The 15,173-nt window shown below is 48.4% G+C and overlaps 1 protein-coding gene and 1 long non-coding RNA gene across 2 annotated transcripts in view; one reads left to right on the top strand and one right to left on the bottom strand.

Moving 5' to 3' along the window:
• LOC133237710 (uncharacterized) overlaps window positions 1–15,173 on the bottom strand; it is a 485,111-nt gene that overhangs the window by 241,643 nt on the left and 228,295 nt on the right. The gene's annotated exons all lie outside the window — the stretch shown is intronic.
• Window positions 1–15,173, top strand: part of LOXHD1 (lipoxygenase homology PLAT domains 1) — a 210,190-nt gene that overhangs the window by 126,933 nt on the left and 68,084 nt on the right. The window contains exons 22-26 of the mRNA XM_061400078.1: window positions 5,559–5,725; window positions 6,671–6,775; window positions 10,357–10,485; window positions 11,482–11,646; window positions 12,833–13,014. Coding sequence (XP_061256062.1) covers window positions 5,559–5,725; window positions 6,671–6,775; window positions 10,357–10,485; window positions 11,482–11,646; window positions 12,833–13,014 — 748 coding nt within the window. The remainder of the gene's footprint in view (window positions 1–5,558; window positions 5,726–6,670; window positions 6,776–10,356; window positions 10,486–11,481; window positions 11,647–12,832; window positions 13,015–15,173) is intronic.

Genomic DNA, 15,173 nt, shown 5'->3' with positions numbered 1-15,173 from the left:
CGTTCTTTCCCTGAGTAGGAAGGTTCCAGTGAGTCAACATCTAAAATTGGCCAGACAGCTAGGAAATGGGGCAGGAGAAGTGCAGGGTGGTTGAGGAGCTGACAGCCAGGGAGGCAGGGAGACCACAGGGACTGCAGGGCAAGCAGGTGCTGGTGGTCTCCGCACGGTAACCTAGAACATTGAGGGGACCAGGCGGAGGGTGTGATGGCAGGTTATCAGGCTGCTCTTTTATCCAAGGTGGCATCGAGATGTGCCTTTGTGAACAGGCAGCTCTTGGATGTTTGAGTGCTTGAAACGAGAGCATTAAAAGTGGTTGGAAAATGTGATTCAGGTGGCACAGAGGTGGAGAGCCAGGGGGCACATTTGGGATGCAGTGGGTCACTGTGTTTTTCTTGGGCATGAGGATCATGGAGGATAGGAAACAGGAAAAGAATAATGGAGAGGGTGGCAAGACAGGCTGAAGGTGCTCCAAAGCCATGCTGAGAACACATCCAGGCTCCTGGCTGGCTGCATTTCATGGGCACCCTGCTGGAGCTGAGCATGGGAGATGGGGGGAAGGAACAGGGAGATGTCAGCTGCTGTCAGGCCCCCTCGGGAGATGCTGTCTGAGCAGAAAGGCTCAAGACGGTGTGATGCCCAGAGCCCCTGCCGCCACCGTGAGGTCACCCAGACAGAGCCACAGTGGCCCCAGGGGTCTGATGTCCAAAGCTGGACAGATTCAGTGGAGCCTCAGCAGGACCCCTTGGAGCCCTTCTGGCCTCTGAGACAGTTGCTCTGGAGGGCAGCTGAGTCTGAGCTTGAAACCCCAGGAGGAAGGGACTGGGGGAAGTGGGGGCCGAAGATTTACTGATCTGCAACTCAATTGCAAGAAAAAAAAAAAAAAGAATAATTATTTTCCAAATAGAGAGTGCTTGAGGTCTTTTAGAGGAGTCTCAAGCTGTCAGGGTCCATGAACGAATGATGTGGAAAGTCTTTTTAATGGTGGTTTGCAGCTGTGAATGGTGCTGAGTGCGTTGTCCTGGGGTCTGAGGTCTCCCATGGGTTGACTGGGGCTCTACCCACAGACTCACATCCTCCCATATAAGGAGGCTGCTAGTCCCTCGGGCAGGGAGAAAACTGTGAAGTTGAGACAGTTTGGGGACTCTAGCCTGGGAGGCTCCACCACTGGCCTCTTTGGAAAAAAACATTTCAGAAGTGTCAGGTTGATGTTCACGTTGACAGTCCCATCACACTTGGAATGAGGAGAGCCGATCCTCTCCTCTCACCGGCTCTGCTTAGACAGTTCCTGGAGCCTTGGGGTGACGTCAGGCACCACATTCTAAGGGGGCTGATGGAAAAGAGAAAATGCATCTTCAAGAAAAGAATAGTGGCTGATTAAGAAATCTAGGAGTTGTGGCAGGAATTCTGAAGGGGGAATTAAGAACATTTCACCTGAAGAGGGCATGATGCCTTTTGATTCCATTGATCCTGTGGTGCCCATGTATGCCAGGGACTGTGGACGGCAGGGGGCGAGGAGACTCTGAGCTCGTGGGGTGTTCGATTTGCCTGACTTCTGGCAGAGACACTTTAAATACATGCTCCTGGGCAACCTCTTCCTTTCACATCACTTCAGTGACCATTTATTTGACAATCATGTCCATGTGGTATCCCAAGTTGTATCAGTCAGAATAGGCTAAGTTCTGCTAGATAACAAGTAGCCCTAAAATGTCAGTGGCCTCACACAATGGGTCTCGGGGGGAAGGGATCAGGGGCATATATATTGAGAATCACTGTGATCTCTTGGACATCCAGGCTGATGGAGGCTTTTCCTCAGTGTATGTTTCCATGTTCTTCCTTACAGTGGAAGGAGATGTGACAAATTGTGCACTGGCTCTTAAAGACCCCTTATAGCCCAGAGATTCCAAGTACATTAGCAAGGACTTAAAAATTCAAAGTCCTCCTCACCTCTAAAGCTATGAATCTCTGATGTTTTAGCTTCTGAATACGTAACAGAAATGGGCAGACGTTTGGGAGTGTGTTGTCTTGAATTAGCCCGTCTTTGTTAAGTCCTTCTCTCTGCTGCTTCCTCGCCCCCTTCCTTGTTGACTAAATGAGGTTTGCCACATCTTCCTTCCTCCTTTAATACTTTAGCTATCTTTTTATACAGATCTGCAATAAAGTCAAATCACTCAACTTCAGAGAGGAAGAAGCAAATGCCACAGAAGTTAGGAATGTATTTAGTGTTCTGAGCTCTGTCCACACTTGATCAGATAGCCTTTTTCCACCTGTTTTGAGCCCTAAGACATAGATTCCTGTTCTTATTGATGGGGGTCTCATAAGACCCTGAATCGTGAAAGACAGATGTTATTCTTGAATTCCATTACAAGTGGCAAATGTGTTGGGTGGGCTTTCCAGTGAGGGTTGATCAAAAAGTTTGAATTATTTTTCCCCGTAAGTTTCACCTAACAGGAAGATATTCTCCAAAACCCCTCACTCCTCCAGGATTTGGGGCGGGGGGTGGTGTGAGAGTCACAGAATGTTGAGACAGAAAAGACCTGACAATGATTTCATGCAGCCTTAATGTGATGGAACTTGGGGTGCAGAGACCATGCGGCATGTTAGGAGAAGACCAGAGGCACAAACCCAGAGTCCCCGAGCCCCAGACCCACTCTTGTCACTGTGCTCTTCCTGTAACACCAGTGGGCATATCTGATGAGCTTCAGCCTTTACTCACAAAATAGGAAAGGCCATGCATTAAATACATTTTACAGTGTGTAATCCTCGCATTCCAGTTTTACTTTCAAGTGAAACCCAACCTTTTAGGGGCCCTGAGCTTTGCTTCCATGCTCACTTTAAACCTCCTGCTGACCCCAGCTCTGCCTCTTCCTTCCATTGCCCTGGCTGGAGTGGGGGGTACCATGCCAGAACACCTGCATGCCTTTCTTCTCCTTCACTCCTGAAAAACAGCCACCTAGTGCCCTCCCCAGGCCTCTTGGAGCAGGATTTATTCCTCCTGTGGGAGGAAGGGGAGAACACTGGCCCAGAGGTCCAGTCCTCCGCTAGACCTCCTGTGGGTGCTTGTTGGCATCATTGCGGGTGGAGGCTAAATGCCCGGCACTCAGGCCCGTCCGGCCTCTGGCTCCGGTTCTCCCCCCAGGGAGCGGGATCCGGAGGCTCGGGGCCCGCGATGCTGCCGCAGTGGGCGTGCTGAGGACCTCCAACTTCCCCGAGCAGGTATCTCAAGGACAGCACGGGTGACGCGCCCAGAAGACAGGCGCTGAGGCCTTGCGCATGCGCTCTTCGCGGATGTGGGAGGGCTTGCGCCCGCCCCTTTCTGTCTTGCTGACTGTTCTGTCTCCTAGTATAAGTCTCTCCAGCTCCTTATGCCTCTGTCTCCTGTCTCTGTCCTCCTCCAGCCTCCCACACTCTCATTACTCCTCCGCAGCCCCAACCCGACTCTTTTCTTTATTTCTGTCTCTCTCCCTTAATTGGCCATAATTTAGAACTAAAGCCTATTATTCATAAATTATTTGGTTGAAGAAAAAATTAACTTTTCCATTCATACATTTAAAAGGCTGAAAAGTGGAGCAATATGCATTTTTCACTTAAACACTAATTTCAAAGCAATCTAGTTTGTCTCTCTGAAGGCTGAGCTCCTCCCACCGTTTAAATCCATGTCCCTTGATGCACAGCTACGGGGGTCTTCCCTGATAGCTCAGTTGGTAAAGAATCCACCTGCAATGCAGGAGACCCTCGTTTGATTCCTGGGTGAGGAAGATCCTCTGGAGAAGGGATAGGCTACCCATTCCAGTATTCTTGGGCTTCCCTGGTGGCTCAGCTGGTAAAGAATCTGCCTGCAATGGGGGAGATCTGGGTTTGATCCCTGGGTTGGGAGGATCCCCTGGAGAAGAGAATGGCTACCCACTCCAGTATTCTGGCCTGGAAAGTTCCATGGACTGTTTAGTCCATGGGATCCCAAAGAGCTGGACACGACTGAGTGACTTTCACTTTCACTTTCGATGCACAGTTGCACCTCCATGCCCCTGGCCTGCTCCTCTCACACGCTGATGGGAGGCAGTAAGGACTGTAGGAGGGTGTGGGGCTCAGAAAGGGATGAGACCCCCGGTCTACGCTGTTTCCAGCCTCTCCAGACTTTGACCTGTCTCTGAATGCATCTTATGCACCTGGATCGTGGTAGGGATGGTGTGCAGCAGCCCCAACTTAGAGATAGTCTGTCCCCAAACCCTCTGAGTTGTTCTGGGAGCCCAGGGGCCCGATGGTGAACTGTCCAGCCCACAGCCTCCAGAAATCCCAGGCTTGGGCTGAAGACAAAGAAAGGAAGTATCACCATCACCATCATCATCATCATCACTATCAAAGTATTATCGAATTTTTAACCAAGAATGTACCGAGAGCCAGGAAATTTAAGCACTTAAAAATGTTTTACTCCTGTAATTCTCACCACTGCCTTTGAAATAGGCAACATTATCCTCATTCTATAGAGGGTTGCTAGATAAAATGTAGAATGGCCACTTAAATTTGAAAGTCAGATAAGCAAAGAATAATATTTTAGTATAAGTGTGTCCCAAATATTCCTTGCTCATCTAAAATTCCAATTTAACTGGGAGTCCTGTGATTCTGCAGGCTAAATCTGGCAACTCTCACAGAAAGAGCTGTAAAGAAACTTGTTCAGTCTCAAAGGACTGTAGGTGGCAGAGCCAGGATTCAAACCCAGTCGGGCTCTAGAGGCGAGTCCTTAGTGCCCACTCTCTGCTGCTTCTCCCAGCCCTTGTCCTGCCTTCCCTTCCATCCCGGCTCCTCCCTTGCACTGGGTTCAGCTTTTCTGCTGAGGAGTCTAACTTGGACCTCCCTTCCCTGGATGGTGTCCGCTGTCTGCTGTGCCAGCTCCTTAAAGGTCATATTCTTTGTATCTTTCAGAAGCTTAAGTGGGTCATTCCATTACAATCCTTTAGGTATGAAGCACCTCCTATGTACAATATTCTCTGCCAAAGTAGCTCTGGCTAATAGATTGATTCTAGAAAAGGCCAGAACAATCCCCAGAAACCCCTCCTTCTCTACATTCCTCCTATGTGACCCTGATTCCAGACACAGCCTTTTTCCATGGGGTGTATGGAAACCACATCCCATATTTGTTGTCTACTCCAGGCAAGTGTAGACTTCCAGGCAAACTGGATTCCCTTGTAGCTCAGTTGGTAAAGAATCTGCCTGCAAAGCAGGAGAGCTGAGTTTGATCCCTGGGTCGGGGAGATCCCCTGGAGTAGGAAACGGCAACCCACTCCGGTATTCTTGCCTGGGAAATCCCATAGTCAGAGGAGCTGGGCAGGCTACAGTCCATGGGGTCACAAAAGTCAGACTCGACTTAGCGGCTAAACCACCACCAGGCAAGGAACTAGTGGGGTGATTCTTAGGTAGGATGGGAGGGCAATGCTGGGGGGTGGGGGCAGACAGGGGAGCATTTGGGTCCCATGAGGGCCTCTTATGTCTCAGCCATGACTGCTGTTTCATGAGACCTTCTCAAAGACACATTCCCAAACTTTCTCCATTCCCCTCCTGCACAGGTACTACTTCCCGTGCCAACGCTGGCTGGCTGTGGAGGAGGACGATGGCCAGCTGTCCAGGGAGCTATTGCCAGTGGACGAGTCCTATGTGCTGCCACCAAGCATGGAGGAGGGCGGGGGAGGTGGTGACAACACCCCCCTCGACAACCTGGCCCTGGAGCAGAAAGGTTTCCTAGAGCTGATTTCTTCCCTCCAGCACCCGTCTCCTCTGTCTTTCCCCAACTAGGTCTCCATCTTCCTCTCCACTCTGGACTCCGAGCACTTCCTTTTCTGGGAATCTATCTGTGCTGCCCTCTCAGTCTTCCGTGGCAAGAATGGGAAGGTGACAGGGGCATGTTCTCACATGTCTAGCATATAGCTGGCTGTAAAGTACATGGCTTAGCATGGAGTTATTGTCAGGAATGGAATGAAATAGAACAGAATAGTTACAGTTGGTTTTGACTTAGACTTCCCTGGTGGCTCAGATGGTAAAGCGTCTGTCTACAATGCAGGGGACCTGGGTTCGATCCCCGGGTCAGGAAGATCCCCTAAAGAAGGAAATGGCAATCCACTCCAGTACTATTTCCTGGAAAATCCCATGGACAGAGGAGCCTGGTAGGCTACAGTCCATGGGGTCGCAAAGAGTTGGACACGACAGAACGACTTTCCTTTCCTTTGACTTAGTCTTGCAACCTCCCCTCCCGGCTCATTATAGACTCCCAATACGAATATTTTTGTCAAGGGGAAGAATGAACTTTCAAGAGTGCTGGGATGCTTGTGCTCCCTTCCTTGAAATTCGCATCCTTAAAACTTCCCAATCTGGAGGAGTCAGACCAGGGTTCCTGGCTGATGAGCCTTTGAACCCCACAGTCACCCCAAGTCTTCCTCGAGCATCCTACAACTCTACTGACTGAGGGTTTCCTGTGTGAGCTGGCAGTAGGGGTGGGGAGTCTCATCTCTGCCTTCTGGAAGTTTCCAGACTAAAGGCAACTACAGAACAACACATACTGCAAGGAAAGTGACTCATAGAAACAGTCAACCGAAGCAGAGAAACGTGCTCAATACGTTATCTCCCTCCTCCCTTCATGGGAGGTGCAGTCTACCACTCACTTCTCCACACTCTTCTCCTGCAGATAAATCTACCACATTTTCAGTGACCATAAAGACTGGGGACAAGAAGAATGCTGGCACCGATGCCAATGTCTTCATCACACTCTTTGGCACTCAAGATGACACTGGTAAGAGAGCAATGCAAGGCCCCACTCACCCATGTTCCTCTTGAGGGAGACTGGAGGAGACAGTGGAACTTTCCAGAGATATCCCGGTCATGTCTCTCACTTTCTTTTTTAAGAAATCATTTTTAAAATTTTCTTTACTGTTTTATTGTATTGTGGGAAGAACACTTAACATGCAATCTGTTTTCCTACCAAATTTTAAACATATAAACATTATTGTTGACTGTTGGTTCATGGTGTACAACAGATCTTTAGAGGTGGTTCATCTTACTAAACTGAAACTTTATGCCTGATGATTAATAACTCCCTATTTCCTCCTACGCTTTGCTCCTGGTAACCACCAATCCAGGCTTTGATTTTATGAATTTGACCTTGATACCTCATTTCAGTGGAGTCATGCTGTATTAGTCTTTCTGTGCCTGGCTTATCTCACTTAGCATAATATCCTCAAGAACCATCCACATTGTTGCATATCAAAGAATCTCCATTTACAAGGCTGAGTAATATTCCATTGTATGTATGTACCATATCTTCTCTATCCATTCATCTGTCAATGGACATTTAGGATTTTTATTCCATGTCTTAGCTATTCTGAGTAATGCTGCAGCAAACATAGGAGTACTAATATCTTTTCAAGGACCTGATTTCATTCTTTTGGATATATACCCAGAAGTGAGATGGCAGGTTCTTATGGTAGTTATATTTTCAACTTTTTGAAGAACTTTCATACTATTTTCCAGAGCAACTGCATCATTTTGGACTTCCACGCACTGTGTGTAAGGATTCCAATTTCTCTACATCCTCACTAACACTTGTTGTCTTTTGTTTTTTTTGATAGTGACCTCCTGACAGGTATGAGATGGTATCTCATTGTAGTTTTGATTTGCATTTCCCTCATAATTAGTGACAATGAATACTTTTTTCATATATTATTGGCCATTTTTATGTCTTCTCTGGAGAAAGGTCCATTTAAGTCTTTAGCCCATTTTTAATTGAGTTGTTAGATTTTCTTTATTATTGAGTCATGTATTTCTTTATATATGTTGGTGATTAACCCCTTATAGGTAAATGATTTGCAAATATGCTTCCCATTCTACAGAATTCGGTTTCTTTTGCTGTGCTTCTAGTTTAATGTAATCCCACTTGCTAATTTTGGTTTTTGTTGCCTGTGTTTTGGGTGTCATATTCATGAACTCATTACCAAGACCAATGTCATCAAGTGTTTTCCTTATGTTTTTTTTTTCTAAGTGTTTTACAGTTTCAGGTCTTATATTTAAATCTGTAATTCATTTTGAGCTGATTTTTGTGTATGATGTGAGAGAAGGGTCCAAATGAATTATTTCGCCTGTAGACATCCATTTGCCCTGCACCATTTATTGGAGAGGTTTTCCTGTCCCTATTTTGTACACTTGCGTGCCTCTGACTCTTGAAAGATTACATGCGACTGACTCCAAGAGAGAAAGGCAATTCCTTGTTCTTTTAAATGTTCTTTTAAAATTCTTTTAAAATCCTTCTAAGTCCTCTCTCAGCCCTCGTTGCTGCCTCTACCCCCTACAAGTGTTTGGAAGCTGTGAAAATCATCTTCCCTTCAGCATCCTCTCCCCAGGCAATGGCGCCCAAGTCTTTGTCCAGCCTTCCTGAAAGGTGGTTTTGTTTTGTTTTGTTTAACCATTTCCTGCACCCTTCTTTGAGGCGTCACTGTGGTGGCCTTTCAAAACTACAGTGAAGAAGCTCCTGAGTCCACACAGTGAGAGGTCTCTGCTCTGTGTCTTTTGCCAGCTTTTTCCTTCTATTCTGAATGCAGAGGTAGCTCTAACTCTATCTCAATAACAACCTGGGAAATGGTGGCTCTTCCCAGCCTCCAATAAGATTCAGCCAGTGGGTTCCATGGTACTCTTGATATGAGATGCTCAGGGAATCTTGGGGTCATTCTGGAGCCTCTGTCAAGGCCATCACAGAAGGTGGCATATGCGCCGGAGTCAGCATCCACTTGGGCCACCTGTCCAGCCATTCTGAGTTCAGAGAAGAACCAGTTCCTCAAATACGTAGTCATCACATATTTTCTCATTACTCCTAAAGCTCTTTTCTAAGCATTGCTGAAGAATGAAGGGGCGATCCCTGACTTGGTAATCACTGACTTTGAGATGCTCATATTCTAATTCAGTCATGTGTACTTGAGCTTGACTAATTGGTTTAAATTTCTCCTATACTGCTTAGTAGCTGTGTGACCTCGGGAAAGGGGCTTAACCTCTCTTTGCTTTAGTTTCCCCCATTTGTAGCGTATTCTGATAGCGCAGTTGGTAAACAATCTGCCTGTCAGTGCAGGAGGCATAAGAGACAAGGGCTTGATCCCTGGGTTGGGAAAATTCCCTGGAGTGGGAAATGGCAACCCAACACAGAATTCTGGCCTGGAAAATTTCATGGACAAAGGAGCCCGAGGGGGTACAGTCCATGGGGTCACAAAGAGTTAATATGACTGAGCACACACACGCATTTTTGTAAAATGGAGATTAAACTAGTAGATATCTCGTAAAGTTGTGGATTTAATGAAATTGAATGTGTAAAATATTTGAGACAAAATGACAATAAAGCATTTATTATTAATATTATTATCATTTAATAGGTTAAATAATGCAAATATAATGAGTGAATCAGGTTGAAACTTAAAAATGTATGTCATTGCAAGTTACTGAACCATAGTCAATGAAATTGAGGGGGCCTAACAAAGTGCTTTTATTTGCCAAGGGATTTCTATGCGTTTGGCACATTCTTCAACACTCAACAGTCATCGTATTAAATAGTCACAACTCCTCTATGGGGAAGGCACCAAAGCCACCCCTTTTGACATTTGAGGAAACCAGATCTCAGAGAATTAAGTAATTTGCCCAAGGCCACCCAGACAATAACCAAGGTCTGTCTGACTCTGTGCACTTAAATCATCTGCAGTAAGTCTATGATTATCAAAAGACTTCCTACATGAGGCAGGACTTACAGGGATAAGGAGACTTGAAGAATGAGGCAGGAGGGGATGGTGATGACCCTGGGACCACCTTAAATTTCCGATCGACACCGCAGTCAGAGCCCTAGGACAGAGCCTGTATGTGAGGTGGCTGGTGAGGGGCGCTGGAATCCAGTCCTCCTTCTGTCATCCAGAGAAGAGTCTCCAGAGAATTGGCACATGCCCCATCCTGCAGGGGAGCCCCTGTTTCCTCACTGCAGGGAACATGTGAAGGTGGCTCCCTCCCTACATGGAGAAACCTGAGGGCTGTGTCTTAGGGCCCCACCGCTTTCTCTCGGGTGATCTTGGAAAAGGCCCTTAATTTGTGGGTGTGTCTCCTTTTCTTTAGCAAAGCAGGAAATAAAAATACGTATGTCAAAGAGTTATTGCAAAGCTGCATACAAGGACACACACACACACACACACACACAAAATACCAAAAATGCCCCACAGATAGTAACTGTATAGTCTAAATTTGATAGAAGTTCAGAAATTTGCTCATTAGGAGAAGAGACTAAGAGGGGTAGTCAGACTAAGTTTGAAGGCCTCAGGCCTAGCCAGTCATGCTGGGGTCATTTGGTTGCAGGAATGACCCTCCTGAAATCCTCCAAGGCCAACAGCGACAAGTTTGAGAGGGATAGCATCGAAATCTTCACAGTGGAGACCCTGGACCTGGGAGATCTGTGGAAAGTCAGAATCGGTCATGACAACACAGGTCTGGCTTCCCTCCCTTCTGTTCCTGGCTGAGAACATGAGGACCATGGGCAGGCCCCCATGGGTGCCTAGGAAAGAATCTAGGGTAGGCTTGGATGTCATCTGCTTTCCGTGATGACACAGCTCCCTCAGTCCCTTCATGGCTGCACACAGAGATTCTGGTCTAATTGATCAGGGTAGGGCCCGGACACCAGTGATTTTTTAAATCTTTCTCCCCCAACCCCACAGTCAGAAATTTCAGTGTGCAGCCAGTTTTTGTCTCAGTAGGTCTGGGATGGGACTCAAGAGATTTTATATTTCACAGGTGATGCTGAGGCTGTTGGTCTGGGGGCTCCACTTAGAACCACGGATTAAGCCAGTTCTTCCCAAAAGCCCCTAATACCGTGCCCAAGTTTGTTCTCTCTCACTAAAGCAGGACTCATTTTTTTTTGGTCTTCAAACCATATCTTGTGAGCCTGAGGAAGGAGGCCTTTCTCCTTGCTTCTGGGACTGAGGGACAAGGTCTCTGCCCGGCTTCCATTTCTTTCTTTAAACCTGAGCACTCATTTTCCCAGGGAGGAGCATAGATCCTTCACTTGTTTCCCTTCTCTTCATGAATCATAAACTGAGGCCAGGGAGCCCAGCATGTCGCCCTGCCACTAGATGAAAATATGGAGCCCTTGTTAACACAGGCTCTCTCTGGCATCTGGGTTCCCTTTTGGGAATACCTTCCACCCTGGATGGTTCTTTGCTTCCCTCCCCTCAGACTCTGCCTCCCGTCATCTCTTCTCCATATCCCTTCCCTTCTGTTCATTTCACTGACAGCAGCCCAGAGTAGGATCCGGTAGGGTACACAGGAATCAGTCCACACTGCTGTAAGCAGAAGCAATGATGAGTCCACGGTGGAGCCATAGGCACCAGCCTTTGACTAGGGAAGGATGCTTGGAGTCCTGAAGTTGTGCACAGAAAGCCATCTGTGTAGAGGTCCTTGAGGGGTTCTGTGTCTCCTTCCCTCCAGGCAAGGCTCCAGGCTGGTTTGTAGACTGGGTAGAGGTGGACGCCCCATCCCTTGGCAAGTGCATGACGTTCCCCTGTGGCCGCTGGTTGGCCAAGAATGAAGATGACGGCACCATCGTCAGGGACCTTTTCCACGCGGAGCTTCAGACAAGGCGGTACACACCATGTAGGAGTCCTGCAGGGAAAGCCTGGGCCTCCTCCTAGACCTCCTCAGCCTCCCACCAACTCCCAGTCCCTCATCCGCGCTTGACCCTTGGCCAGGCCCAACTTGGAAATTCCACGGGCCCTGTGCTGGCTGTGGACAGAACTCTAGACCCAAGGAAAGGAAATACGGGATGTATTTCTACTCCAAACTAGCTGATGACATCAGGCAAAGAGCCTGACTTCTCTGGAGTTCAGTTTCCCTGTCTGCAAAATAGAGATAATAGTGCAGGGTGGTTGTAAGACCCAAAAAGGAGAAAAGATAAGGTCTAACATTTGTTGTTGTTGTTGCTCAGTCGTATCTGACTCTTTGCAAGCCCACGGACTGTAGCCTGCCAGTCTCCTCTGTCCATGGGATTTCCCAGGCAAAAGTACTGGACTGGGTTGCCATTTCCTTCTCCACAGTCTAACAATGAAGGGTCATTATCAACCCCTTAATCAGTCCTCACTCCAGTCATTAACACACCAAAGAAATCACTGTTATAAGATTTTATCTTGATGGGGGGGGGGGGGGGAAGAACTTGGAAAGAAGCAAAATGTAATTCCTTTACCAGCTAAAGAGAAGGAGAAAATGGAACAATTAGGTGAATTTTTGACATGTTGCTTCCTCTGTCATCATCTGAAAGTCTATTGCCGGGGAGGGGCAGGCCAGTGTGGAGCCAGTGAGTGAGTAGTAGAAGGGGTGAGAAGAGAAGAGAAAGGGCTCTCACCACTGTAGACCGGCCGATCTGATTGGTGGCTGTCCCCTGAAACATAATGCTCCTGTGTATAGGATGTCTGCAGCCATGGACTGCTTTGAGGATGCTGTAACAAATAAGGAAACCAAGGCTCCTAGGTGACTTGCACAGGTCGCACAGTCAGGCTAGATAGAGCCTGTGCTTTCACCCAATCTGTTGTACTAGCTCTGTAATGGGAGAGGCACGGAGACCCTAGTCTGAGGTGACAGGGGTTTTCGATGGGCCCAAGGCATGTCGGGATACCTCCCTGCACCCTGGGTTGCTAGGCAACCACATGAAGGTTCAGGCCCCTGGGTAGCAGCTCCTAGTGAAGGGACAGATCCAGAGCGGTGGTGCTGATGAAGAACTTGACCTGCCTGTATTTGTTTCCTGTTTTCACCCCCCCTCTGACTTTGCCTTCTGTCCCCTCCCCAGTTGTCCCTTATGAGATCACCCTCTACACTAGTGATGTCTTTGCCGCTGGGACAGACGCCAACATCTTCATCGTCATCTATGGCTGCGACGCCGTGTGCACCCAGCAGAAGTACCTGTGCACCAACAAGAGGGAGCAGAAGCTGTTCTTTGAGAGGAAGTCCGCCTCCCGCTTCATAATGGAGGTACCGGCATCTGACAGGCTCCCAAGGGAGCCAGCACAGGGGTGCGGGCTGGACCAGAAGGCAAGGAGAAGGAGCCCTTGTCCAGAGTCTGACATGTGCCTTTCATCTGATGGGCTGTTGTGAGTGAGGGAGATGATTCTCACTGGAACCATCATTCTCACTGGAACCTCATTGGATGAAGTTCATCCAATCTCTCTGAGCCTCAGTGCATGTGAGGAGCCAGGAGGACAGTGACCTTCCCTCTCCGGGACCAGTGTCTGAGTCAAAGGTGACAATGAGTGCACAGGGTTTAAGGAAACTAGAGGCACAGTTCCACTGGGGCTATCTCCAGTGCTACCAACAGCAAAGCCATGGAGGGAGCTGGCTTCCAGACTTCCTCATCACATTATTGTCTCCTGCTTATCTGTCAAGCTATAGTGAAAGTGAAGTCGATTAGTCATGTCCGACTCTGCAACCCATGGACTGTAGCCTATCAGGCTCCTTCGTCCATGGGATTTTCCAGGCAAGAGTGCTGGAGTAGATTGCCATTTCCTTCTCCAGGGGATCTTCCCAACCCAGGAATCGAACCCAGGTCTTCTGCATTGCGGGCAGATGCTTTACCATCTGAGCCAGCAGGGAAGAGAGCATCCCATGTATTCCTTGGTTCCCACTTGGCTCTGGCCTGAGAGTTTCACTGTTTGATGCTTATTGCGGATGTATGTCACCGCATCCACACCTGGTATTCTGTACACCCATCCCGTGCCTCCTTGTAAGCTCCACTCTGTGCCAGGTGGGGTGGAAGAGACAAGGGAAGGAGAGGACCCAGACCGTGCCTGCAAGGGGCTTGCAGTCCAACTGGGGAACCCCAGATCTCAACAAGGCTAAGGAGAGAGTCTGGTGACCATCATCATAGCTGCTCTTGGGGATAAGAAGGCCCTGTCATAGGGTTACCTAGCCCTCAGAGCAACTCTGCGCTGTGATTATCTGTGCTTAAGTATGGGGAAACCAAGGCACAGAGAGTTTAGTAGCTTCCATTAAATCACACAGCCAAGGCACAGTGGAAGTAGGATTCAACGCTTGGAGGCTTAGAATATGTGCCCTTAGCCCCTGCCATCCACTAGCCCATGAGGGCAAACAGTGGGGCTGGCTGAGTGTGCTGTAGGTGTTCAGAGACCAGAGAGGGCTCCCTGGAAGCGGTGGCTTTGAGCTAGACCTTAAAGTGAGCATATGAGGGACCAAGGAGGGAAGGCCTTCCTAGCAAGGGGAACATTATGGCTGAGGGCCAGAGATGGAAGGAAACATAGCAAGTGGCTTGAGGTTTGACAAGAGGGGATAGGAGAGGGATGTAACTTGGCTAAGGATCCATGGAACAGGATTTAAAGGGGGTGACTCTGAAGGACAAGGGGTGAGGGCTTGGGCTCTCCAGGTAGTAGGGACTTTGGGAGATGTGCCCCTTATTTTCTGGTGGGAGACAAAGCACAGAGCCCCATCTTGCTTCCTCGGGTCGTGTCTGCCCCAGGAAACTCCCTTTCCCCTCCCCACCTTCTCCGGGAGCAGTCGGCACTTGTGGGAAGGTTGCCACCTTGGTGGAGATTTTTTAACAAGGAGAATTCAAGGGTGATTCATCTATGCACACGAAGCAGCACCTCACCCACAGAGATCTCCTTGTGCGTGCGTCATCCCAGCCGGATGCTGTCAGAGGCCTGAGTGTGATCACACCTTGGCTTCCGGGAAGTTTCATCAATGAAGTCTGCCTAATAGGCAGCTATAATTTGCCAGTAATTTGTTGCAATTTTTTTTCTTTCCAAATCTACCTGGGTGTTGGGGGGAGTATGAGGGCTTAGACACAAATGAGCTTGCTTTGTGTCCCCGTCTCTCCGTTTCTCTTTTCCCACTGATCTTCGGGCAAGAGGAGGAGTGCTGGGCTGTAAGTGAGCCCATAACCCTGGATTCTGGCTCTGCTCAGCCTCTGACTCACGAGCAAGCCCACCCTCTCTGTGGCCTCGTCCTCAGACACCCAGATCTGCTGGGAAAATAACAATGGCTAGGATTTACTGGGCACTCCCCATGTGCCAGCCTTGTTCTTGGCACTTGGGATGTATCACCTCATTTAATCCTCATCACCATTCCAAGAGTCAGATGGTGTCATTGTCCCCCTTTGCCAGCTGCCTGGCAGCTCA

Source organism: Bos javanicus, chromosome 24 (assembly GCF_032452875.1).
Source record: "Bos javanicus breed banteng chromosome 24, ARS-OSU_banteng_1.0, whole genome shotgun sequence".
In the NCBI taxonomy this organism is placed as follows: Eukaryota; Metazoa; Chordata; class Mammalia; order Artiodactyla; family Bovidae; genus Bos; species Bos javanicus.
The sequence above is the reverse complement of the archived record's forward strand: the minus strand, read 5'-3'. Positions and strand labels throughout refer to the sequence as shown.